This window comes from Odocoileus virginianus, unplaced genomic scaffold (genome assembly GCF_023699985.2).
Source record: "Odocoileus virginianus isolate 20LAN1187 ecotype Illinois unplaced genomic scaffold, Ovbor_1.2 Unplaced_Scaffold_18, whole genome shotgun sequence".
NCBI classification, from domain to species: Eukaryota; Metazoa; Chordata; class Mammalia; order Artiodactyla; family Cervidae; genus Odocoileus; species Odocoileus virginianus.
The window spans coordinates 499,024-525,083 of NW_027224280.1; the positions used below are offsets into that span (position 1 = coordinate 499,024).

Here is a 26,060-nt window from a genome sequence, read left to right on the forward strand (position 1 = left end):
TGGAAGAGGGGAATAAAGAGGGAAACTGGTGAGGAACTGAAATCTACACAGAAATTCTCTACTCACCACTCAATGTTTCTGTAAACCTAAAATTGTTCTAGAAAACAAAGTCTGTAAATTTTTTTTTTATCACCCAGAGAGGCAGCCCAGGGTTGACATGGCAGCTCCATCTCACCAGGACCCTGGGCTCTTTCTATGTTGCTGCTATGTCATCATCAACAGCCAACTTCCACTCTCCCAGGCTGGCCAGGAGATGGAGCCAGGCAGGGAAAGACACACTGTGCTTCTTTCAGGGCACAGCCCCGCGCTTCCATCCCAGTGGCCCCACCTAGGTGCAAAGGAGTCTGGGAAATGCATCTTCAGCTGAGTGAAGACATTCTATTGTTGTAAGAACAAGAAGACATGTTTTGGGGCCAAGAAGCAGATGCTGTTTTAGGCGGAGATTTGAGAGGGGATGATAAGGGTAGACAAATCTTGAGGGGTGATCCATTAATAGGGGCAGAATAGCAGGGCAAGAGCCACAGAGGCATGTAGTGTTACTAGCTGGTGTTTTTAGGGATGAAAGGTGGGTTACTGCATGTTTGCTCCTGGAACTAACCAACAGGAGCCAAAAATGAGAGATACAGAAAAGACAAGGAAGATACAGCAAGAGAATAATCCTTGATGAGTCGCAGTGGGGTGGGACCTGGTACCTGGGTGGAGAGGGCGACCTCGGATTTCAGCTCACCTCACTGAGGGTTCCGGGGCTGGGGCTGGGGTGGAGGGGTCAGATTTGATTGTGAGAATGGGGGCAAAGATGCCTTCTACTGGTGTTTTGTAGTGACTCAGCTAAAGAGGACAGACACCAAGACCTCTGCTGAGCATGGGAGTAGGGCAAACAGACGAAGATCAGCAGGACCGGCTGGCCATCTGTACCAGCAGGTCCACTTGAGGTCTCTGTCATTCATATGAGGGGGGTGTTTACTGCCTGAGAGGGCCAGGCAGCCCAGGGTGCTCTACCCACCGGGACCTGAAGCTGCAGGAACAAGGTGCCCAACAGTGGTTGAGAGCCCAGATTGCCTCTGGGAAGTCCAGCGGGGTAAGGGGAACAGGCCAGGTGGAACCACAGTGCGGGACCCGGTGCTGGGTAAAATGACAAGAGCCCCTCTTTGTTTCCAGGTTTTTATTTGCCTTTTATAATTCTGATATTTATGTACATATATATATATACTTCTGTTTTTTGTAAAGGGCTCATCGACAGACCAAGCAAAGGCATTCGGGGCGATGGTGGCTGCTGGGAGAACCGATCTTTCCTTTTTTTTTTTTTGTCTGTTTTTCTTTTTTCCTGGGATGGGATCCTCAAAGCTAATTGCTAGAAAACCTAGAAACCACCTAGAGACTCAGACATCTGCCTACACACTAGTGGCATATGGGGAAAGGGCGAGAGCACAAACTTGCAAAGTCATGGTGTATTTACATTTCCAAGGTCGGGGGTGGGGGGGCAGGGCTGGGGGGGATAGCTGAGCAAGGGGCTGAACAAGTTCAGACTGGGGTTGGGGGCATGGGTTGGTAAGGGGTCCTGGGGCCGGGGGAGGAGGTGGGCCTGGACAGGGACAGCAGAGCCCACTTGGATGTTGTGTGGTGGGCACCGAAGGCAGCATGTGTCTGGAACTCCTGAAAGCCAGCTGCAGGGTGGGGTGGGCCAAGTTGACACAGGCAGTCAGGGAGGGGGACTCTGGTCTGTTTAGATGGCCCCCTCTGTACCTGTGGCCAGCTTGTTCAGTTCCCATCCCAGTTGGAGCAGAGATGGCCAAGACGATGGGGCAGATGGCGGGGACATCGACTTTGGTCCCCTGTCCCAGTCCGACTGGCCAACGAGTGGCTGGGGCTGGAGGTGCCAACCGTGGTCCTGGGGAGAGCCCCTCAACAGCTGTGCCTGCCTCCTCGCCCCAATCACAGCCTCACCCTGCCCAAAGGCCGGCAAGGCAGCACCTGAAAGCTCCTGGCATGTGAGTGGCCCCCGAGCTGGAGTGAAAAAGCAGTGTGTGCCCAAGAAGCAGAGCAGCTGGGTTTTGGCAATCAAGTGGGGACCGGGGAGTCAGAAGGGGGCATTGAGGCCCCCCAACTCACTGGAGAGAAGGACGGGCCTCAGTCCCAGGGTCAGGGACCCAGCACAGGTCTCGGGCTGGGCCATTGTGGTGACCTCTGACAGCTCCACAACCTGGGCGGTGCTCTGCCTGGCCTGGCCGGACCCCGCTACTCCAGGGTCCCGGCAGGGTTGACAGGGGATGTGGCCCCGGAGCTGTCATTGCCCCCTGCTGCCTCCTTCTCCTTCTTTCCGCTGTACTGGCCGATGAAGGAGCCATCCTCATTGAACTGGACATCCACGCTGCCTCCGTAGTCGGCTAGGCTGTCATCACTGCCCAGGGGCTTGATGTCTCCGTTGAGTGATGGCTGGCTGCTACCAAAGGCCTTCTCCTCGTTGTCACTGCAAGGGGAGGGCAGGGACCGTGTGAGATGGCCTGATGGTACCCAGCAGGAGCAGGCAGCCTCTGGCCTGAGACGGTAGGCCTGGGTTTGACCCCCCTTCTGTGTGTTCTGAGCACACTGGGGACAAGGCCCTCACTCTGGACACGTGCAGCTTACATGCCTGCACCCTGGGGGTGTGGGGGCGCCCGTCTCCAGACGGGCTGAGCAGGGGTGCCCATCCAGCCCGTCCCTGGAGACAGGGACAGGGACAGGGAGGCTTGGGAGCTGAGTGTCAGCGTTGTTGGTTGGTCCCTGAACCAGGAAATTGTAGGATTGGGAGGCATGCGGAGTGCACTGGTCTGGCACAAAGCACCCACAGGAGGGTTCCTGCCCCCCGAGTGTGACAGCCCAGCCTTACCTCTCCAGGGACCTGCCGTCAACCCCGCAGCACAAAGGAGAGACAAAGAGATGCAGTCACGCACACAAAGTGTGCCACTGGGCGGCCTGGGGGCATGGGCTCCGCCCCCAGCTCACCTGTACTCTCCGAAGGTTTCGTCCTTCATGGGCCGGGCCTCCGAGTCCACCTGGGTGTCCTCCTTGTCCTTCACTGCAGACACAGAATGGGCCCAGCTGCTCACCATGCCACATCACCCAGCCCGGCCCCAGGCACATGGGCCCAGTCCTTCGCACACTCAACGCCGACAACTCCCCTCGGGCCACCTGCCCGCCGCCCCCAGCACGCCCATGCTGTCTTGCCCGGGCTCAGGGACCAAGCGGGAAGGGGGGCACAGCCGGGATGTACCCGAGTACTTGCCACCCTTGCTGCGCTTAATGAAGCACAGGATGAGTAAGACAAGAAGCAGGACGACGATGGCGCTGACAAAGCCGATGAACCAGCCCTCGGTGGCAAAGCCAGTGGGAGGCAGTCTCACTCGGCCTGGGGAGGGGAGAGGAGGCCAGAGACTGAGGCCAAGGCCAGGGTTGAACGCAGGGGGCCCCCAGGGGCACTGCAGTTGCAGGACCTGGGCCTGCCCCATCAGTCCCCGGCCTTGGGCAAGGGCCTCCCTCTAAGCCTCTGGCTCTGTCCCCTGCCAATCCCCAACCCTGCCAACCCCCCATGCCAGGGAACCCCCATGCCAGGGACTTCACAGGAGCAGCTGAGGATGTCTGAGGACTTCAGACAGCCTGGAGGAGGGGTGAGCTGATGCGGGAAGGGAAAGTTGGGGGGCCCTCTGGGGGAACAGGGAGGAAGACCTTCAGTAGAAATGGCTTCCCTGGCAACAGGACCAGTGGAGGATATGAAAAAAAAGGGCTCTTTTCAGGGACCCGGACTTTTCTCCATCACGGGCCTAGGGGCACAGAGGTTCTGGTGGGGCAGTGGGCAGTCCAGGGATGGAGGGAAGCTGACTAGGCCTGCCCGTGGCCCCCGCACCAGTGCCGTTGGTCTTCACCGCCATCTGGTGCAGGAGCACCTGCTCCTTGAGCAGCTGGATCTCATAGTCAGTGTCAGGCTGAAGGTCCCACTGCGTGTAGGAGCTCTGGTTGTAGCTGACGTATTGTGGCGGGAGACGAGCCACCAGTTTCTCGTCTGTAGGGGGCGAGGGCAATCCGACTGAGCAGGGAGGGCCTGGCAGCACCCTGGGTCCATGCCAGCCCCAGCCCCTCTGGGCCCTGAACCCCCTTTTGAGGCTCACCCCCCAGGGCTTTGAACCAGATCTGGAACCCGAAGTTGCACTGGCCCTCCTTGGGGACCCAGGAGACCACGCTGTAATTCTCGCCAGCCATGGCGGAGATGTTGCCAAAGTCCGGCATTCCTGGTGATGGAGAGAAGGGTCACGGGACCTGGAGGCCGCCCCAAGGCCTGCCCTCGCCGCCTGCCTGGAGCCCCCGCCGCCTGCCTGGAGCCCCCGCCAGCTCACCAGATAAGGCCATGGTGCCTCCTTCCCGCACAATCGCCTCCCCCGGGCCCTCCTTCGTAGTGGCCTGCAGCTGGAATCGGTACCGCAAGCGGGGGCTGAGATTGGTCAGGTTGTGTGTCCGCAGCTCAGGGTCCGGAAGGTCAAAGGACAACTGCTCCTTGCTCCCGTCGTTCACTGCAAGGACAGGTGAGCAGTGGGCTTTGGCCCCCAGTGCGGCCCACTCCCCGGCTCTCCCCTCCCCCTCCTGGCCGGGCCCACAACACACGTACGAGGTTGGTAGGAGAGCACGTAGCCCGTGAGCACGCCGTTATGGCTGAGTGGAGGCTGCCAGTGCAGCAGCAGGCTGGTGTCTGACTGGCACTCCAGGTGCAACGACTCGGGGTGTCCAGGCACTGCAGGGCACAGAGACCAGTGGCAAGTCCTTGCCCTGGTCACCCCAGGTGGGAAGGGATGGGGGGTGTGGAGGCAGGGGTGCAGGGCACAGAGCTCACCTCCCTCAGGGGTGTTGAAGGTCACCCTGCTGGCAGGCCCCAGTCCCCGCCCATTAAAGGCCTGAACTTCCAGCCGGTAGGAGCTGTAGGGCCGCAGGCCTCCCAGGATGGCACTGGTGGCATTGGCTGGCACCACCACGTGGCCTTTGTGGATGTGCCTCTTGCTGTGCTTCCTCTGACTGCCTTCCCACCAGTATGTCACCTGCAGGTGGATAGGAGACTCCAGAAGGACAGAAAGTGTCTGGCAGTGACCCAGGTAGGGGTAGGGTGGGGTGAGAAGCATGTGTTCCTCACGGCCCTCCCAAGGGAGCAGCTGGCAGAAACCCAGCCCCAGTCCTGTCACTCCTGGTTGCCCCACCCATCACCCCGGGGATTTCCCCAGCCCCCACATGATGGATTCTTACATTGTATCCCCGGAGGTGGCCCTTGACCAGGGCTGGGTCCACAGACTGCCACCTGACCAGCACAGTGCTTGAATTGAGGGCCTCGACAGGTTCCAGCAGAGGGCTTGCCTGGGGGTCTGCAAAGGGCCGGTGACATAGATGAGGCCAGCCCAGGACTCCGCCCACCCACAGTGGGAAGATGGATTTGGATGTGATGTGACAGGTGGGCAGTTTAATGAGCAAGGGCATTCGCATGGTCTCAGGGTCTCTCCTCAAAGAGAGAGAAAATAGTAACTACGTGACAGAGGAACTAGAAAAGATCTTGACTGCAAAATCAAACTAAACATTTGGTGATGTTCTAGATTTGAGGCAAGGGAAGAAGCAGGATAAGTGGACGCCATGCGGGAGATCCTGACTTGGACCATGGACTGCAAGAAAGACAGTCCTGGGTCCCACATTGGGGGTATCGGCTGCCATCAAAACAGACAGTTAAGTTATAGATGCCAACTTATGGATGGTCAGTGTCTTTCTGGATTTGCAAGATAGCTCTTCAGTTATGTAAGCAAATAGCCTTACTCTTAGGGAATGCACTATATTAAGAGGTAGGAGCTGGCACTGGGCCGGATCCCTGAGTGGGGGGTGGAGAGTGGGCCAGGGAGGCACATGCAGGCTCCACCCCACCCCCCGCGTATGGGCAGGGCCAACCTGATACTCACAGTCCTCCCCAGAGTAGCCGATGGTGATCTGGGGCTCGGGGCCCTTGCCCTGGCTGTTGACGGCCTGGACTTTGATCTCATACGGCACAAAAGTAGATGTATTGGACACCACCAGGAAGGGGTCACTGACTATCTGTTCCTGCCAGGCCCCCTGCATCTTCTGGGGGCGCCACTGCACTCGATACTGAACCTGGGGGGCATTCCAGTCCATCCACCGTAGCGGCTAGAGGGGGAGAGCAAAAAAGAAGCTCCTAAGGTCCCTGGTCCTTAGGACAGCCAGCTTTTTGAGGGGGTAGCAAACCCCTGAGTCCTGATCTGAGGTCCATAGGTGAGCTCGGCCCAGGGCCCTCACCTTCCAAGTGATGACCATGTTGTTGGTCTCGTTTCCTTCCCCCTTCACGTCCACGGGGTTCTTCTCCGGGGCTGCAAAGTAATGTGGACACATCAATGCTGTGGACGCCCACTAAGGCCATGAAGGCCGAAGACCAAGGAAGAAATGACCTGTTGTGGCCCTGGATGTCAGGAGGCAGCTGCCGCCCCAGGGGAACCCCTGGCAGTAAGGGAGCTTGGGCACTGTCCCTTTTCCTGACTTTCCCTGGCGCTCACCTGCCTCCGGTGTGACCACAGTCTCAGAGGCTGGGCTGGGCTCCCCAGGGCCGTATTTGTTGATGGCAGTGACTCGAAAGGTATAGTGGACATAAGGCGACAGCTTGAGGGTGGTGGAGGTCTGGTTCCCGGGCACCTTGCCCAGGCTGTACCACTTCTCAGGCGCCATCTCCTTGTCCTCAAATTCAATGTCATACTCTGCCAAGAAGTGAACCGGCGGTGGAGTCATTGGTGGGTGGCAAGTCAGGGGGGGCGTGCAAAGTCTGACTCTCCTGGAGGAAGGGACAGGGAGCCAGGAGGGAGGGCGAACAGAGCACCATGCTGCTGTCTTCTTACTCTCAATGGGGGCATTGTGGTCATCAGCCGGGCTCCAAGACAGGCGCACCTGGCTCTGCTTCAGCAGGTGGCGATCAGACAGCTCCAGCTGGGGCACGGGTCCGGGGCTCCCTGGGGGCCACAGGAGTTGGATCTCGGGCCCACTCACGACCCAGCTGGCCCACTTCCCCTGCGACGGATGCCTGGGCTCTCGTGTCTCCCTCGCCTCTGTGCCATGAGGCGGATACCCTCTGGGGACTCACCCACCACCAGCAGCTCTGCCCGGCTCTCCACCATGTCCAGCTTGGTACTGGCCACGCAGCTGTAGTTGCCCTGGTCGCTGTAGTCCAGGCTGTGGATGACCAGGCGCTCGTCTTCTATGAAGTACCTGGTGAGGGGTGGGGGGTGGGGGCACAGTTGTCCTTCCAGCCCCCCCAGGGGACCCACGACTCCCTGCCCCCCCCACATGCCACTCCTCCCTCCTCCCTCTCCTGCCAGGTCCTCGTGCTCAACACCGGGTCACACCCCTGCCCCCATGGATGAGGCCAGGAGGTCTGGGCATCCTGCTTTTCTCCCCCTCTGCCCCCCGAATCTGCCAAGCCCAGGTTAGGGCTGGGCCCGCACTTGTCACTGTCCCCCAGCTCCTGCAGGTCGAGAGCATCCCTGCGCCAGGTGGTGCTGTGCTGCAGGGAGGGGTCAAAGGAGGCCCGGCACGTGAACATCACTCGGGAGCCTCTCTTCTCGATTGCACTGCGGGGCCCCTGCATGATCCGAGTGGCATCTGAAGATGAGGATGAGAAGGGGGAGGTCATTCCAGGGTCCCCCAGAGACCCTGACCCTCCCTTGGGGAGGGGCTGCTAGCTACAATCAGCAGCAGCAGGGAGGGGCATCGGACCTTTGACCTGCAGGTTAGCCACAATGGTCATGTTGCTTTGGTCGTTAGCAGCCTGGCAGAAGTAGTGCCCAGTGTCATTGGCCTGGAGGTCTCGGATGCCCAGGGTCCCATTGGCATAGGGGAAGAAGCGCTCGTCCTGCAGCACTGTCTTTCCGTCCCTGTCCAGCCTGGGACAAGCAAGGAAGGCCTCACTCAGACCCCAGTGGGTGGGACCCCTGGCCCTACCTGGTTGCCTGGTCTGGAAGATGGCTTCCAGGTGTCCCCCACCCCCTGCCGCCAGGGTCAGGGCACGCACCATTGGACGCTGGGCACAGGGGCTCCGAAGGCCTTGCACAGAAGGTAGGCGGTGCTGCCTTGGACTGCCATGTATGTCTCATTGTCTGGGGTCAGGATCTTGGCCGGCAGCTCTGAGCGAGGAGCAGTCATGGGAGACAGGGCCGAACTCAGGGCTTGGTGAGCACCCACATGCGGTCAGCAGGCAGACACAGGGATCACCAGGGCAGCTTCTCCCAGGAGAGCTGGCAGCCTCTGGAAGCTGACAGTGACTCCACCAGGCCCCCGTGAGCCCTGCCCATCTTGCTTCCCTGCGACCGGCTACAGCCCCTGCCAGGCTGAGCCTCTCTTGGCCTCTTGTCTCAGTCTCCCATGTCCTATCAATTATGTGAGGCTCCCCCCCACCCGCTGACAGCCTGCCTCTTCCTGAAAGCTCTCTGGGTCTCCCCAAGCCCACCTTCTCCGAGGCTTGGGGACAGAAGCATCCTGGCCAGGGTGAGCCTGTGCTCAGGGACCATGCTCAGGGGCTGCTTTTTCGTCTGGAAATACCAGCAAGACCCTGCCCCGCTGTTGGCAGGATGGGCGGGAGACGTGGGGAGCAGAGCAGCCACTGCACACAGACCAGCTGGTGGCTGAGTCGGCCTGGTGGCCTTGCCCGGGGCAGGGCTACAGGGATGGACCAGGGGGCTCTAAGGCAAAGTGGCTGACACTCACCCACAACATAGATGTAGGCATTGGCCAGCAGGAGCCCGTGGCGGTTGCGGGCCTCACACTGGGTCACCATAGTGTCACTGGGCTGCAGGTTGCTCAGGACCAGGGCTCCATGGTGGATCCGGTACTTCTGGTCCCTGCCCAGCTCTGCAGGGATGGCAGATGGGCCGTGGGCCCAGGGCAGGGCAGTGAGTCACTATCCCTTGGGCCCCCCAGCCTCGCTCCCCATCCCTGCTCAAAGCCCTGCTTACCCTCCACAGGGATCCCGTTGATTCTCCAGGTGACCTCCGGTTGGGGCCTGCCCTGCACTTGACAGTCCAGGCGGGCAGTCTCCCCTGGCCCGTACAGATGGCTCTGGGGCTTGTGTAGCCAGTATGGCGCAGCTGCCAGGAAGGGGAGAACCAATCTGAGCTCACAGCAGGCGGCCAGCTCCCGGGCCGGCCCTGACTCTGCCCACCCCCACCCCCCGTGACTATGGGCATGGCATTCTGGCTGCCTGAATGCCCGCAATGGCGCCATACCCTCCACGGTGACGTAGTAGGCGTGGCGGTCACTGCCCAGCGAGTTCTCAGCCAGGCAGCGGTACTCGCCGTCATCCTCCTCGACCACGTTCAGCAACTGCAGCGTCTTGTTGTGGTTCTGGTAGGTGACCCGGTCGGCTGGCATGGGGCCGCTTGGGCGCAGCCACTTGATGGTGGGCGTGGGGCTGCCCGGGGCCACCACGAACGGAGACCAAGGGAGACAGCAGAGGGGAGAAAGGACCCGGCCGCTCAGCCCTGCCCCACGGCAGAGGTTCCGCCCCCGCCCCGCCCCACAAGAGGCTCCACCCCTGCCCCGCACCTCCCAGGGGACCCAGACTCACAATCCCTCAGCGATGCACTCCAAGACTAAGGGCTGCCCCTGCAGGGCCACCAGGTGGCTGCTAGAGTTGGTGGGGAAGAGCAGGCGTGGCTTTCTGTCCATCATGCTGTTGGCTGTGAGGAGACAGAGTGGGCAGCATGGTGCACTCTTCCACCCCCACCCACGATGTTCCCAGGCTGGGTGACTCTGGACACCCCAGGGAGCCCTCCAAGCCTCAGTTTCATTGTCGTCTTTTTTTTTTTCTTTTAGTTCTACCAGTTTATTGCTACCAACCCATCTCCCTCCACCCTCATGCACACATGCTCAGTCATGTAACCCCATGGACTGCAGCCCACCAGGCTCCTCTGTCCATGGACTTTTCCAGGCAAGAATACTGGAGTGGGTTGCCATTTCCTTCTCCTCGTCTTCTTAAAGAGAGGGCCCCATCTCTGCCCTCACCACCCAGGGAAGGCATGTGGGCCATGCTGTCTTCGAAGAAGACTGATGGGATGTACCATGAGGGTAGGAGAAGAGTAGGGCAGTGTATCAGAGCCTTTGGGACTCACTGGCTTTGACCCGGAGGTCAATGGGTTCCTTTTGAATGATGGTTCGAGTGCCAGGGAAGTGGGCATGGCAGATGTAGTCTGAGTGGTTGTCTGAGGTGAGCACGTTGGCAAAGTAGAGGTTGCCATTCTGGCCCATGGTCACCCGCTCATCCTGTTTGATGTGCAAGATCTCTGTGGGCGGGAGGGGGGGTGGGGGGAAGGAAGGAAGCAGAGGTCAGAGGTCAGGAGCCCTTCCCCGGGAACATACACCCACTGACCCGTCCCCTGCCCCTGGCGACAGCCCCTCATGGGCACCCACTGCTGTTCATCCAGTAGATCCGGAGCGGCTCTGCACTGGGGGGCGGGTGGCAAGGGAGAATCACCGACTCCCCTTCCTCGACCTCAACAGGTTTCACTGTCTCCTTTGGCCACTTGGGGGTACCTGGAAGGCACAGAGAGGCTGGCCCCGTGGAGTCTCCAGTCTCTTCCTGGTGAAGGCAAGGTAGAGGGAGAGGAGGAGGGCTACCCGAGGACGCAGGTTGATGAGGCAGCACATGAGGGAGGCAGAGGACTCTGGATCCTCTCTGGGCTCAAGGCCGAGACCAGTGCAGCGTGCAGATGAGAGGATGGGCCGGAGGCCAGATGGCCATGAAGGGTTAACTCTCTACAACTCTCAGCTCCCACCAGGAGGAAGGGATGAGGGCGGGTGGGGGAAGGCTGAGGTGCAGCGATGGGGGGAGGGGAGCCGTGGTGGGATGCTGGAGTCACAGCCCCTTCCATCATCCTGACACAGAAACCATGGCAACGGTTCCCAAGGTAACTGGAGGGGCAGAGGAGAAGAGATGAGTGCAAGCTCGGGAGGCAGAAAGCTCACAGAGGAGGATGGAATGCTGGGGGGGGGAAACCCCAGGGAGAGGGCGACACAGATAAAGACAGAGGCAGACAGCGGTAAGAGGGAAGCCAGAGGGGTCAGGTGAGAGGTGCACAACGGAGGGGAGAGGAGACACAGTGATGGAGGGGACGTGGGAGGAGATGACCAGAGGGTGGTGGAGAGCAGACAGCAACTCAGGGATGGATGGGGTAGAAGCCAAAGCCCGGGCTCAGACAGGCTCAGTCCTGCCCTCCTTCAGTCAACAAGCCCTCCCAGGGCACTCCCCGCCCCCCAGGCAGCAAGCCCCAAGGCCAAGAGGGGCAAAGCACAGAAGAGAGGGAAGGGGGGATGAAGCTGACCAGAAAGAGTGGCAAAAGAACAGGGCGAGTAGGGAAGAGGTGGCTGCGGGCCAGCAGGGTGCCCGGTCCCTTGGCACTCTTAACAACCAGCTGAGAGAGCTCGGCTTTCAGGTTGGAGCCTCACATGTGTTCGGCAGATCGGTTTTGGGGACCCGCTCATGAGCCCCAGACTCTCCCCGGTCCCCACAGCGCCTCGCACCCTCAGCCATGAGCTGGATCTCGTGGGACATGGCAGTGCCCAGCTTGTTGCTGGCAAAGCAGCGATAGGTGCCCTGGAAGCTCTGGGCGAAGTTGCTGCTGTTGCCCGTGATGCTGAAGGAGCCAGAATGGGGTGCCTGGTTCACGGTCACGCCCAGTTCCTCTCTGGGTTTGAAGAGGACGCCATCCCGAGTCCAGCGAAAGCTGTGGGGCAGAAAAAGGCTCAGAGGAGGCCTGAAGCCGGGCAGCCGGGCCAGGGCCTGGGCCAGGGTGACGACCCTGGCTGGCGAGGGATGCCCAGGAGGGGGAAGGCCCCGGGGACCACAAGGTCTGGGGGGTCAAGTCAGTGGTCAGCCCCAGGGCTTAGAAGGTGATGGTCACTCACTTCACTTCGGGTTTGCCGCTGGCCTCACACTTGAGGCTGACGTCATCTGTGGGGAAGACGACCACACGCCGGGGAGACTGCTCCGTGATGATGGGGGGTTCCATCACTGGGGCGGGAGGGGAGACAGATGTGGTGAGCACTTCAGCCCTCACCCTTGTCCCGTGGGGACAGAAGCCGGGTGTGGAGCCTGACAGGCCACATGGCCATGGGGTTGCGGGGTGGGAAGAAGCAAGTTGAGCCCAAAGCAGCTGGGCAAAGGTGGATGGGACCAGAACAGAGAGGATGGCACCAAAAGTTACAGAGAAAGAAACTAGAAGAGAGAGAAGAAGCCAAACAGAAAGACAAAGCATGTGAAAGAAAGAAAAAAGAGACAGGGGAAGTCAAAGACAGAGGCACCAAGCAGGGCAAACCCCTCACGGGAGACAGAGGAGGACCAGAGGGAAGGGTGGACCACCAGAGACAGGTGGAGAGCCAGGGAGGAAACCCACCTGCTGGAGACAGAACAAGGCCACCCCCCGCCAGGTGCCACAGGACCCAAGAACCAGCAAAGACTGCAGCCTGCATGAGGCACAAGGCATACAGGGCCTCCTGGGAAACATTTCCACCCTCCCCCCAACTTACCATGGTGTCCTTCATCTGAGAGATCCATGCAGCAAGGGAGAGAATGAGAGAAAGGCTGACAAGTCGCCCGATGACTTGGGCAGAAAGAAGTACAGACAACCCTGGGGGAGGGGGAGGCTGGGAGAGGGTGTAAGAAGGGGACACACGCCATGCTACAGCTATGGCAAGGTCAAGACCTCCAGGACAGCCTGATCGCCAGCCCTGGGGTGGGGCAATGGCCAGGGCCAGTAGGCCTCAGCTCCAGGGGCAGGGAGAAAGAAATCTGTGACTTTAACAAAGACTGCGCTGTGGCCAGATCCTTGCCTCCTCCTGGCAGGGCCTGCAGAACTGACCCCCCCGCCCTCCACCCAGGATGCCTCGGGAGACAGAGAGGCAGACAGCCTGCCTATAGAAGCCAGGGCACACTCCCCTGCTCCAGCTCGTATCCCTCCTAATCCAATTAGCACAGCTCAGTGTTTTCAATTACCCAGGACCCAGCCTTCGGAGCCCAGCGGCCCCCTCTCCTCCAAATCCTCCCTAAGGCCCTGCTGAATCTGAGTTTCCAGGGCCTGCCAGCCCAGCACCAGGCCTCAATTTCTCCCCTTCCTTCCTCCCAGTCTGCTGCCAAGTTCCCTGGAGCTGAGGCCCGGGGCTTCTGCCCCCAGTGCCACCAGGCTTCAGCAGAGCACTGGCCAGGGTGGCTGACAGCAGTGGGCTGCCTCTGAAAGCTTTTGTTTCTGCGGAAGACCTCAGGGTAGGGGCCCCCAGGAGAGAGGATGGGGCTCCCTGGGGACACTGCAGAGAGGGTTCTGTGCTGGGGAGGGGCCAGTGAAGGCAGCCCGAGAGGCAGAGACAGTGAGAGGGACCACAGGATGGGGCAAGCGGGGAAGGAGACAAAGGGGCCTGGAGCGGCCAGGGAGGGAGAGAGCTGGAGGAGAGCTTCCAACCGGGAGGCACTAGGTTGCTTGCCATGTTGCATCAGGGTCAATAACAAGTGCCAGCCAGTGCCCAGGGCCCCCTTAGACCCACCGTGGGTCTCTGATGCCCCTCCACACACAGGCATAGTAGGGTAAGGCCTGAAGGCTGCTGGGGGGAGATGAAGGGGGAGGTGGACGAACGCATGTGTGGGAATGTGCCAAAGTATGAGTCTGGGCACACGTGGGCATGCCTCAGGCAGTGCTGCAGTGACGTTGTGAGCATCTGCCCGTGTGCCTCTATACGGACGTGTCTGGCCAGAGTACCTTGGAAGGCTGTGAGTGCCTGCCTGCATTTACTGTACGACTCTGTGTGGCCTACCCGCTCCTGTGTTCATGTGGATGGCTGTGTTCCTTTGTATCTCAGCCTCTCACTTGTGTGTGCCTGTGTGCCCCCGTGTGTCCTCTTGGGGGGTCTCTGTGCCTGGCTGGATACAGGTGGCTGGTCCGTGTGCTTCTGCAGCTGGGGTAGGGCTTCGGGTGTGACTGCATGGAGCTCCATGTGTATATCTAGGGAGACAGTCCCAACCTTTCTTCCCATCAGACCCTCCCCACCTCCTGCAAACTCTCAGGGCCCCTCAATGCCAGGGGCCAGTCATGGTCACCTCTCTCAGCCCCTGACCCATTCCTGGCTTGGACAGTCTCCCCCAGCCTCAGTGCACAGCTCATCTCTCAGTGATGCTGGCCTCCAACAGGTGCAGGCTCAGAGACAAAGGTGGAAAGGTGAGGGGGAAAGCTACTAGGGCGAACAAGGAGCAGATTTAAGATACAAAAATGCTACCATGTCAACTGTCCCTCACACAAGCCCCAAAGCCGCTTATAGCAGTGTGTTTATATCTCCTCACACTCAGGAGAAAACATCCACAGTAACATACGGTCCACACACAGGTACTCACAGGCCCGTATGACTCACTAGTACAATCCAATGTCAACAGTCAAATACCTACAGAGCTTCACAAATGTGACCAGTAAGAAGCGGTTATAGTGACTCACAAACTTACCTACACAGGACATCAAAATCACACTCGGGAATATCCCCACTTAGTCAATGTATCACACCACACACATCTAAAAATATATTCAAATTACACAGTCTGTCCAGCTCAAAAGTATACACAAATACTCGCTTTCAGTCACAGCCCTGTGGTCACCCTCCCCAGGAAGCCCCCTCGAAGGGATTACTCCAACAGCCCCACCTCCAACCCCCCACCAAGCAACTACACATCACATTTTAAGGATCCAGAAGGCTGCTGGATCTTCCCAAGGGGTCTTTTCCTGTCTCAGTTCACGGAAAGGGCTACCAAGGGCCCCAGATAGGATTACTCAAGTCAGAAGCCGGAGTGAGGCTTGGTCTAGCTAGCTGAGGACATTCTCGCGCTTGCCCCATCCTTGGCGGGGTGGGGCCGGTACTGAGGCCCAAGGGGGCGGGTCAGGCGCCAGGCCCGCTGTCCTTGGTGCTGAAACAGCAACCGCCCTCCCGCGTCTCTGGTCCCTGTCCGTGGTACTGATATAGCCCGAGTCTTCTACCCTCTACTTTCCAGGGGGTGATCCAAAGTCCGGGTACCTCTTGCGCACTCCGGGTCCCCAGGAAGGGAAGGGCGGGGGGTCTGGAACCCAGAGAAAGTGAGGAGGCAGAAAATAAAGAAAAGCCCAGCGCGGCGGGGAAGGGAGGCGCCGCGGCGCCCTCCGATTACTCACATTCCTCGGGGATCTGGATGAGCACGCAAGGGCTGCAGAGGAGGAGAGGCCACAAGTACCGCAGCGCCATGGCCATCTTCCCGGAGGCGCCGGCGGCTCGGCGCGGCAAAGCCGGCCGGGCTCGGCTAAAGCTCAGGCCGGAGGGAAGGGTGGCTGGTGGGTGCCTGCGGGAGGGAGCCGGGGGTGGGGGGAATGCAAGAGGGGAGGAAGGGAAGGGCAAGGTAAGGGAGGAGAGAGAACGGACGGATGTTAGTGACTAACATCTGGGCGAGCCTGGGCTCCTGGCCCCGCCCCCGGCCCCGCCCCCTTCACTCTTCCCTCCCCCTACCCCCCCATTTTGAAGAAGAAAACCTGGAAGAGACCAGCAGAGTCTGGGCCTCCAGTTCGCCTTTCATTCCCTTCCTGATGGCCGTGTCTCCTTCACCAGCTGCCTCTCCGGCACCACCAACTTGTTGCCCCATCCGCTCCCCTGGGCCTGCCACAGGCTTCTCTGTGCCCGTCCTCCCGATGTGTGACTCAAGGTCCCATAAGCAGGGGCCTGTGGGCATGAGTGTGGATGTGGGTGTGCAGTAGCTGTGTGGCTATGTGCATACACGCAGGAGGACATGTCCCTCTTCTCTGGAACCGGGAGGCACTCATGAGTGGGTGTGTGTATGACTGCAGGCACGCAGAAGTAAGGGCGTCTGCTCCTGCGCATCTGTGTCTCTGGGGGATGACTCCTGTCTGCTATCTCTGTGTGCACACACAGCATGCATGCACACATATGTAGAGATGAACCCTTGTCACAGTCTCATTGCTGGGGGTTTCGGAACCAACTGATCCCTGGGTGCTGTTCAGACCTAAAAACCTGGTGGGGGATAGGGAGACTTGGGAAGTGGGAACAGGACAAGAATAGAAGGGAACCAAGAAGGCTGCATTTCATTGAACAGGTTGAGAAAAAAAGAAGGGGAAAGGAAGCCTGCCCTCAAGAAGTGGCAGAAGAGAGTCGAGGAAAGCACCTCTCAGCTGTCCCTCGGGCTCCTAGGGGGTCAACAGAGGCAACTGTGGCCTCCCCCCTTCCAGATGCTGCAAGCCAGGCTCAGAGCAGGGCTCAGGGAAAGCTCTGGGACAGCATTTCTTACATCTAGAGTGTCTTGCAGGCCCACCTTCTGGATTTTTTTTTTTTTTTTTTGAGTCTTCAGGGCTCAACTGATAGATGCGTCCACCCCAAGCCCAAGTCTGCCAGCTATATGCACAGGCCACCTCTGCATGCAACAAGCCCCAGTGACCGAGGGCCCAGTGGAGGGCACTTCTCTGCCAACGATGAGAAAAAGAGACACTCCCAAGAAGACAGAGAGTTGTGACCCCCAAACAGGAAGAGGTGTGAGAAAAAGACAAAAGTAAAAGTGACTGAGAGCTTGGGGGCTGGAGCCTGGATGTCATGCCTGAGCTCACCAAGTCCATCCCAGGCAAACTCCCTCCCAGCCAGGACCTGGCCAAAATGGGGACCAGCCTCATCCAGAAGGCTGGAGCAGTGGGTGGGGAGGCCTGGAATGCCATGCCAAGACATTCAGACTCAGTCAATCAGGAGGCAGCCAGAAGCCACAGCTTGGTTTTGTAGAAGGTGACCCAAGAATCATGGTGAATTCAGCAGACTGCCCCAGGACCCGGCAGGCAAAATGGACAGTGGCGAATAGCTGTCAGCCTAGAGCTCTCAGACTCCCAGACCCAAAGCTGGAGGGGGAGGCGGGGAAGGAAGCACCTGGGTGGGTCAACATGGACAGGCTGATGGCCGAGAGAGTGACCAGGAGAGTAAGGAAGTGGCAATGGCCTGGTCACTTCCTGAGGGCAAGAGCCAAACTGGGTCCCAGAAAGGAGGAGGTCCACCAAGTCAACGCAAGCCGGGTGGGCCTCACGCGGCCTTGGCCTCAGCTTCAAGGCCTGTAGGAAGTAGGAGACTCAGATCAGAGGGCAGGCAATCAAACAGCCGCCTTGGGAGCTCTGAGTGCTCTGGTCTTCAGAGGGGGAGGGGAGGGAGACAAGCAAGAATCTTCAAGGCCGTCCTTCTGGCCTGTGAGGCTGGAGCACTCCCTTTTGCTGGAAAGAGGATGGCTGCTTGTCCCCAGAATGGGGTTTGGCGTGTGTACCCTGGTGTATATGCAGGGGATACAGGATAGCCCCAATCCCCATGGGCTCCACTCACTGCCCCATCCTGACACCCCACAGTCTCACATTCAACCTCTTTTAGTCTCCTGGTCTTTGCCACCCAGCTCACCACCTTCCCAGGCCCTCGGAGTCCAGGCAGGAGCCAGAAGTTGGGGACGCCCCTGACAGCTGTGGCTGGGTCTCTGATCTCTCCCCATTCCTCAGGCAATTACAGAGCAAGTAGCTCAGGTTGTCAGCGCAGCAGGCCCCCCACCCCCCATCAGCACCTCCAGGGGCAAAGGAGGCGGGGGAGTGTTCCACAAGCTGGTGTACAGATGGAGCCAAGGCCACGTCTGCAAAGGCGGGGGGGAGGGGGTGGCGCTGGTGGGGCAGGCTGCGGAAGACTGAAAGGTGACAGACAGGGTGAGAAAGAGGCAGGAGGGAACAGGAGAGACAGAGCAGGAGGGCTGGGGGAGCAGGGAATGAGAGACAAAGACAGATGCTGGACCACCACAGTAACCCACGTGGAGAAACCCAGAAACAGAGACCTGAGCAGCGGGGAAAGGGAGAGGAGAAGGGTGAGGAGCACAAAGGATGAGACAAAAAGCAAAAAGCAACTGATGAGAAATGGCCAAAAGACCAAGATGAGTGAGGGGTGTGTATGTGCGTGTATGCTCAAGTGTGTGTGTGAGTGTGTGCCCAGGCGCAAGCCCAGGGGCACCTTTTCTGCATCCTTGTAGACAGGGGTGTGCCAGGCAAGGGCCAGGGTTGGGGGGGGGGGAGGAGATGGACCCGAGTCACAGGAATGGGGCTTCTTGGGCTCGGAGGTCAGGCTGGACAGTGGAGAGATCAACAGAAGGCAGAGACAAACAAAGCCTGTAACAACAGATATAGAGTGGCAGGATCCTGGCCACTTGTGGCCGTAGGATGGGGGGCGGTTACAGATGAAACAAGCTGCTGCTGGCAGACCCTTAGGAAGCAGGTGGAGAGTCCCACAAGGGAGGAGGGACAAGCACTCAGAGGACCTCCCTCCAAGATTTCTGCTGGCATTCAGCGAGCTGCCCCAGGGCAGACGGAGTGCCCGTGCATCCAAGGGCCAGCTCAACAGGGGCAGGCAGGGAGGGAGAAAGGGTGTGGCAGGCTCCGAGGTGCAAGAGCCAGCAGGGAGCACCTCAGTGAGACCCTGGAGGAGCCCCACCCCGGCCACAGCCCGAATCCTCAGGCCAGTCCTCTCCCCTGGCCTCCATCCTCTAAATGGGGACAGGGTGGGGTGGTGGCGGGGGGCACACTCGGGAGGTCGTGAAGCCAGGCTGAGATCTGGGAGGGCTGCTTTTCTGCTTGCACACACTCTGGGAACCTCCTGGCTGGCCTCCTCCCGGCCCCTTCCCATGGACAGAAATGCCCATGCCACAGGAAGCTGGCCCCGCCAGTCAGTTCCGAGCAGGGGGCAGGGCTGAGGGCTCAGCCTGGGTATATAAGATAGCCCAGAGTGGCAGTGCCAGGGCCATGATCTGGTAGGCCTGAAGGGGTACTTGGGACCACCTACATCTGGGCTGTCTGCTCAGCAGGGCTGGTGGGGAATCTTCCAGGCTGTCGGTGGGTATACAAATGGGGTGGGGTGGGTGTCACCTCCACCCCAGGCACTGTGTTTCTTTAAGGCTCCTCCTCGCCCTCCCCACCAGGCTGTGGCTGGCGGGTTTCCATGGAGATGGGAGCCAGCTCCCTCCACTGGCGAAGATGGGGGAAGAAGGGAGGAAAGCTTGCCGCAGCCTAATGGGTAATTTAGATACTACAGAAAAGAGGCTCCTGGGTGGGAGCCCCCACAGGTACCGAGGTGGGGGGGTGGGGGGGGCAGCCGGAAGTCTTAGAGGAAGCTGCTGAGTCCCAGCCTCGCCCCACCCTCAGGGAGAGCACGCCCTCAGCCCCTACTAGGCTGCGGTCTCCAAGGCAACGCCAGCTCACCTGTAATGGACCATTCTCCTTACAGGGTAAGGAAGGGGTGGGGCAGAGGTTAACCCTTTGTGGGAGAGAGGGGAGAGCGGACGGTCTCCACTGAGAAAGGAAGGGGGGTGGAAATCTCCCCAACGGCAGTTGGATATTCCCACCTTTCCTATTTTATTAACTGAATTCGTGGCCAGCACGTCCCACATGCCAGGGACGCTTCTAAATAGCCTTACATGCATCACTCATTGAATCCCGAAAATGACCCTGGGGGAGCAGTACTATCATTATCTCCATTGTATACATTGAGGAAACTGAGGTTCAGAGAACTGGAGCACCATGCTCACCAGGTATGGGGTTCTAGATGCCATGGAGGCCCCCAAAGCCGCCAAAGATGACTCCAGGGGGATCAGCTCGCCTCTGGGCATCTCAGGCATCCTTGTGTGTGCACCTGCCTGAGTTCGCAGAGGGTCAGGGGCCTGGACAGGGATGCGCTCCAAGCCGGCCTGCCCCCTGGGGAAGGGCCTATTTGCTAGGCAGATGGCAGGCAAATGTGGGCAACTGGGAGGGAACTCTTGGGAGCAGGCCATGAGGAAGTAGAAGGCGACCCACATCCTGTCTCAGCACAGAATAGAAACCACCCTACCCCTCAACCCCCCCCCCCCCAACCCAGGACTCTGCACAAGAGAAGGCAGACAGCTCTTGGTTTCTGGCTCCTCTCTCCCTGGCCATGCAGAACCTTGGGATTCTCTGACCCCTTTCTGTAAACCAAAGGCTCCAGGGCCCCTCTCACAAAGACCTGGCTACCTATAAGGCCCTTCTTTCCAGATTCAGCTTAGGGGTGGCATGGACTCCCTTCCTGGGCAGCAGAGAGGTTCCCAGGGTGTGTGGCCAATTGGGAAAACTGATGCCCACGGCCTAAAAATGGGGCCCCCTCATCCCCTTTAAGCCCTCCCTCTAGGTCTGGAAACTGGGCTCAGGATAAGGTCGCAAGCCCCCATCCTGAGAAATGAACCTGGCACCAGAGGGGGCTGGGGGCTTCGGGGACCAGGCAAGAGGGGGTGACATATATCCACTCCAGGACCCCAGAGGAGAGAAGGCGGCAGGCTCTATGGGAGAGGAAGGGTGCCCGGACAACGGGAGAGGCAGGAGGGGCCCGGCCCAAGTCCCATCCCGAGCTGCGCAGCTCCACTGGCCCTGGGACACCTGGCCCAAGCGAGAAGGGGCCTCCTGGAAACAGCTCAGACACAGCCGGGCCCCTCTGGTTGCCTCGGGGCTCCCTGTTCCAAAGGGTTAAAGGGCAGAGGGGGCACCGGAAGCCTGGAGATGGACAATGGAGGCTCTGTTGTCCCCTGGGCCTCAGCATTCCTAAGGCATGAACGCAGGCGGCCAGGGGAGGGGCCAGAGGGCACCCCCCATCCCAAGCAGGAAGCCCCCACAGAGCACAGGGAAACACACACACACACACACACACACACACACACACACACACAGCCTCTGAAGCCACCACCAGCATCAGCCCCGCCCCTTCCTAGCACAGGATCCACGCGACACAGGACAATCTGTGTGCACACGCTCTCCCAAGCACAAGGACACACACACAATTGCACACTTGCAATGAGATGGCTAATGCTCATGCATGCAAACAGGAATATGGGGAAGCCGTGCACACATACACACACACACAGCTGCCCTGGTGCAAACCTCCAGACCAGCTGCCTGACTCTGAACACTTCCGAGGGAAGCCTGGCTCCTGGGACACACCAGAGGGGCAGGAAGGGCCAGGCCTAGGACACCGCAGCCCTCCTGCTCCTCTCAACCCGAGGTTGTCCCGGTTGGCCCTACTAGGTCGAGGGCCAGAGGCTGGCAGGGGCTGCCCCATTGCAGGGGAGAGGGTGGGTCTGCGACCCCCTCCCCCAGCTCTGTGACCTGGGGAGAACACAGTGGGGGTTGGGAACATAGGCCTCGGGTGGGGGGCACTGGACAAAGAAAAGCTTCTGGAAAGACCAGCAGTCCATCCAGACCCTCCCCCTGCAGAGGCACTCACCACCCTCCCGGCCCCTCCCGCAGACCACAGCCTCTAGGAAGCCACAAAGATCCTGTTGATGTCTGGGGAGAAGGTGAGCCAGCCTTTGCTGACTGCCCCCAGTCCTTAGCTGGCAGCCACCAGGCGCCCCCCACCCCCGCCCTGGCCACCCTGCAGGTCAGACAAAGCTCCACAGGAGGCCGGGGTCCAACCCAGTGGACGCAGGCTGGGAGGTGGTCACTCTGAGAGGGGAGACAGACAAAAGGGGAAATGGGGAGACAAGGGACAAGGGTGTGTGGGGACCAAAGAGAGGGGGACAGTGGCATGCCCCCCCACAGCGATGGGGCAGGAAGCAAGCAGAGGGAGGAGGAAGCTGACAGGTGGGGGGTGAGGGTATAAAGAGGCAGCTGAGAGCAGAATGGGGGGGAGCATCCAGGAATGGCCAGGTCAGAGCTAGCAGGAGGGAGAAAACTGGTCCCCACCCAGGGACCTCAACCCAGCCTTCCCAATTAGGGAAGGAGGAACAGGGCCAAGCCAGCAGCCCACCTGGGACCCTAGAGCGGGGGTTCAGATCCTTTCTCTCCCTCATGGTCCACATCCCAGGGTGGGACACAGCTCTGGGAGGGACAGCACTCTGGATGGCCACTGATGCCACGTGGCGGGGGGCCTGGTAGAAGAGGGAAGTGGGCTCCGTTATTCCATTCTCTCCCAGAACAGGCCCCTGCTCAGCCCAGGGCACCCCCTGGGAAGCTGCTCCCATCCACTCCTGTGTCACCCCCAAGAAGGGGTTGGAGGAAAGCTTCCATCGCACCTTCACCCTGGCTCGCCAGGCCAGGCACGGCAAGGCTGCTTGCCCCCTGGACAGAAAGAGTGTCCCAGGAGACATTCTGTCCATCGAGAGGGGCACCAGGGACAGTCTGCCTTGAAAGGAACCTTGCAGATGAAGGGGTCCACACCCCACGTGACAGCCAAGAATGCCATGATTCAGAGGAGAAAGGGCAGAAGGGCCCGCGTCGCCAGGCCATGCAATGGCGGGTGTGGCACAGGGGCGCCTCCCCAGCTGGCCTCGCCCAAGTGCGTGCCATGGAAGCTACCCACCCTGGCACAGGAAGAGGCTGATGGGGGCACACAGCCTGGGCACGTCTGCCCACTGGAGTAGGCCCGGGACAAGGCCCTGCCTCAATTCTTGTCTCCCCTCACCCTGCGGGGAGTCACAAAGGAAAACAGAAAACCCATCTGGAGACAAAGAAGGTGTGGGTCCAGTGTGTCCCTGGCTTTTCCATGGGCAGCCCTGAGCCTGGCTTAGGCAGGCACCCAGAAGGGCATGTTGCCCCGTGAATGACTGCGCCCCTTGGGCCTCGTAACTCCTGAGCTGGGAGGAGCTCCTGACTGCCCGGTGGCAGGGGGCTGGGCGCTGGGGGAGGAGCCTCTTGGGAGTGGTTTGTAGCCAAGCAGGGAGACTGAGGCTGGGGTGTGCTGAGCAGGGGTCTCTCTCTGTGATCAGATCCCCAAAGATCCCTAATTTCTTTTGTTCTTTTTTTTTTTTTTTATATTTCAAGCCTAGCACAATGAGATGTATTACTTTGGGGATCACACACACACACATGAAGAGAAAGAGACACACATGAAAAGAAAGGATGTAGCAAAGATAAACATCAGGTGGAGGGGTGTCGCAGCCTCAGCACTGATAAGGACTTGCCATGTGGCCATAGATTAGCCAAGAGCCCCCCACAAGAGCTAAGGAGCCCATGGGTGCACCTGTGGGTGTTGCATGGAGGCCCTGTGATTGGCCAGGCTGGGCCGAGCCCCATTACCTGCAGCAAGGCGTTGGTCAGAGGCGAGAGGCCCCCCCACCCCACCCCAGCCACCCCACAGGGGACCAGGAAGGTGGGACTCGGGGGCACTTTATGGCAGGGAAGCATTACTGGCTTATTCACCCTCAGGGCCACGTGAGTCAGCAGAGATGGCACCGGGTTGCCCAGAAGCCCCTGCTCTCTGGGTGGAGTTAACTGGAAGTAGGGCATCTCCTTGGAAGGGGGTGTCAGGCCCCCCACTTCGGGACGGGGGCGGATGGCCCTGGGCATGCCAACCAAGAGTCTCCCAAAATTTACCCTAGGAAGGGGCAAGAGGAAATGCCATCTCCTCCCATAATTAGACAGCCAGAAGGAAGATGGCCATGGGCACAAGCCCTGCAGTGGGCAGGTCCGAGTCACGACTAGACCAACGCAGCCCCCCCTTCCTGCACCTCCCCTACCTTATGGGCCACAGTCTACATCCATGTGCTCAGTGGTACCCTAGTGGGTGCCCAGGCCCACCTCACTTGGGGTGTCCTCTTTGGGTCCCGAGAGCCTGCAGAATCTGCAGGCTCCAGGGCGGGAGACTCTGGTCTTTGGCACAAGGTGGGAGGGGAACCCTGGGGAGGCCAGGTTGGGGTTTAGAAACCAGGAGAACAAAGCCCCCCTCTGCTACCTTGGGGCAGAGAGCCAGACAGCGCCCAGCCCAGTTCCCTCCCCTGGCCCCCCACTGCTGGGGCGGCCTTGTCCAACCTGCCCCCCAAGCACACGGGGAAGCTTAATATCTCACCAAACAGGATCCTGAACGGGGGAAGGGGGGCAGCCACGCCCAGGGCCACACCCCACGGCGGCTGATGGGGACGCGTGGGTGGGGGTCCCTGGGTCCCACCCTCTTGCCTTCTCACCCGCGCGCGCACACCCGGCGAGACGTGCCAACTTCGGCCCCCCATCGGCCCGCACCGACCCTGCCCGACTCCCCCTGAGAGTCGGCATTGGGGGCGCCGCCCAGGTAGTCTTCACCTGTCGGGGATGCTCCTTCCCTGCCCCGCTGCGCTCTGCGGGGCCCGGAGCCAAGCGCCCGGCTTGGGTGGGGCTCTGGCCGCTCCGCCGGTGGTCGCGGGCTGGTCCGGGTGGGGCACCCCGCTCTCGCCCACCCGCCTACCACTCCAACCCCCCTGGGAAGGGCTGGGACAGGAGGCTCGGGGCGCTGCCCGCGTGGCCCCTGCGCGAGGGCTGGCCTGGCCGCCTTACCTGCGCTGTGGCCGCCGCTCGGGCTGCCCGCCCAGCCTCCGCACGCGCCGGCCTCGGACCCGCAGCCCGAGCGAGACTGTGATGCTGATGCTGCGGCGGCCGCGGCGGCGGGGCGGGGGCGGGGCGGGGCGGGCGTGCGCGCGGGGAGGGGGCGGGGAGGGCGGGGGATGTGAGGGCGGGGGGAGTGAGATCACCTCCCCGCCGCCCGCCCCGCCCAGTCGTGCCCCTCGTCCCGGCGGGACCCGGCGACCGAGGCCAGCGCAGGCCGGGGAACCCCGGTGACCCTCCTCCGGAGCTCAGTGGCATCCCGGCCGCCGGGTCCCGCCGGACCCGCGCCCGTAGCCCTGGAGTCCCTGGCCTGGCGGCGCCCCGCAGCCAGACATCCACGCCGCAGTGGAGGCCCCGGGCAGGAGCCTTGAGGCTGGGGCGCCCCCCGGATCGTGGTGCTGGGCGGCGGAGAGAGGAATCGGGGGTCGAGGTGGGGGAGAAACAAATGCCCCCCAGACTCCACCCGGCCTTCGAGGGCGCTGGCGAGCGGCGGAGACCCACGCGCCAAGCGGGCTCGGCCGCGACCTGGCCGGGGGATGTTTGGATGGCCCCCCGCCCCCCACCTCCAGCAGGATTCCCGAGTTTCTCAGCTCTTCCTGGAACCACTCCTAGGAGCTCTGTTCGCTAGGGCAGGGATCTCAGCTCATCAGGGAGGCACAACGGGGCGCGCGCTCCTAAGCAGCACAGAGCTCCAGGAAGCGGGTCTCGGAGGTGGCTGAGAGGGACCCCCGTCGAGCTGCCATCACCCATTCCCAGAACTACCCCCGCCCCGCCCCGTCCCTTTTCCTGCGTCTGATTTCTTTGTCCGGGGAAATGGCCTCATCCCGACCTCTCCCGGTGGCCCAGCCCTTCCCTTCCTTGGAAAGTCCCCGGGGACCATCCCCTCCCCAGCGCCCCCCACCAGTGCTGGCGGCCGTGACCTCTGAGGCCAGGAGGAGGGCAGAGCTATTCCGGAGCCAGCCAAGCCCAGCCGCAGGGCACGGAAGGCCTAGGGCCCAGATGGCAGATTGCGGCCCTGGTGGCCATGGTATTTTTATGGGCATGCCTGTGGCCCAGTGAAGCATACTCAGGCCCTCAGCTGGGCCCCCTGAGACCCTCTGAGTTGTGCAAGGGGCCCCCGTGGGAGGGGGCCTCGATTCGCCATCCCATCCCACAATCCTTGGAAGGGGAATCTTCGAGTGGTCCCACGTGCCCCCAGGAAAGGTTTGGATGCAAGGTTGCCAGGCGTCTTCAGAATCTTGAGTGAAGTGGGGGGGGGGGGGGCTGGGGCAGGGAGAACCAAGGGAGCTGGGGGCTGGGTGTGTCCCAGGGTGGCCAGTGGCCCCCCACTCTTCAACTCCAACAGACCCAGGGCAGGAGAGCTGCCTGGGCCTTTGTGCCACCCATCCGGCCCCTTCAGGAGCCGTGAGGAGGCTGGGGCTAGCGGGGGCACCAGGCCGGTAGGCTGGGAGCCGGGCGTGGAGGAAGCCTGGCAGAGGGCGGGCATGGGCGCCCAAGAGGGGGTATTTTCCATGAGGCACTGAGCTGCAGTTGGCTTCCTGCCAGCTCTGATCTGACCTCCGATAGGCCTGGCCTGTGCCTTCACTCAGCACCCTCCACCCCACCCCCCCACCCCCCCCTGCCAAGTTCCCAGCTCCAATTTCCACAAGT

The 26,060-nt window shown here is 60.7% G+C and overlaps 1 protein-coding gene across 4 annotated transcripts; it reads right to left on the reverse strand.

Annotated features, from left to right (window-relative positions):
• Window positions 1-1,264: 1,264 nt before the first annotated feature.
• On the reverse strand, window positions 1,265-24,948 carry L1CAM (L1 cell adhesion molecule). Of its 4 annotated transcripts, none has more exons than XM_070462961.1 (28): window positions 24,363-24,948; window positions 15,228-15,391; window positions 12,577-12,591; window positions 11,956-12,061; window positions 11,572-11,774; window positions 10,462-10,584; window positions 10,164-10,334; window positions 9,620-9,731; window positions 9,279-9,463; window positions 9,009-9,140; window positions 8,761-8,904; window positions 8,069-8,180; window positions 7,774-7,940; window positions 7,503-7,659; window positions 7,142-7,266; window positions 6,900-7,010; window positions 6,564-6,761; window positions 6,310-6,380; window positions 5,958-6,180; window positions 5,263-5,378; window positions 4,859-5,060; window positions 4,637-4,759; window positions 4,368-4,541; window positions 4,143-4,262; window positions 3,881-4,036; window positions 3,251-3,385; window positions 2,983-3,055; window positions 1,265-2,467 (listed from the first exon to the last, which is right to left on the reverse strand). In XM_070462961.1, the coding sequence occupies exons 2-28, from the start codon at window positions 15,301-15,303 to the stop codon at window positions 2,236-2,238; spliced, it is 3,762 nt and encodes a 1,253-aa protein (XP_070319062.1). In that variant the 5' UTR covers window positions 15,304-15,391; window positions 24,363-24,948; the 3' UTR covers window positions 1,265-2,235. The 4 variants fall into 4 exon arrangements, with proteins under 4 accessions (XP_070319062.1, XP_070319060.1, XP_070319063.1 ...); XM_070462959.1 differs by lacking the exon at window positions 24,363-24,948 and adding an exon at window positions 15,579-15,821; XM_070462962.1 differs by lacking the exon at window positions 24,363-24,948 and adding an exon at window positions 15,590-15,666.
• Window positions 24,949-26,060: the final 1,112 nt, after the last annotated feature.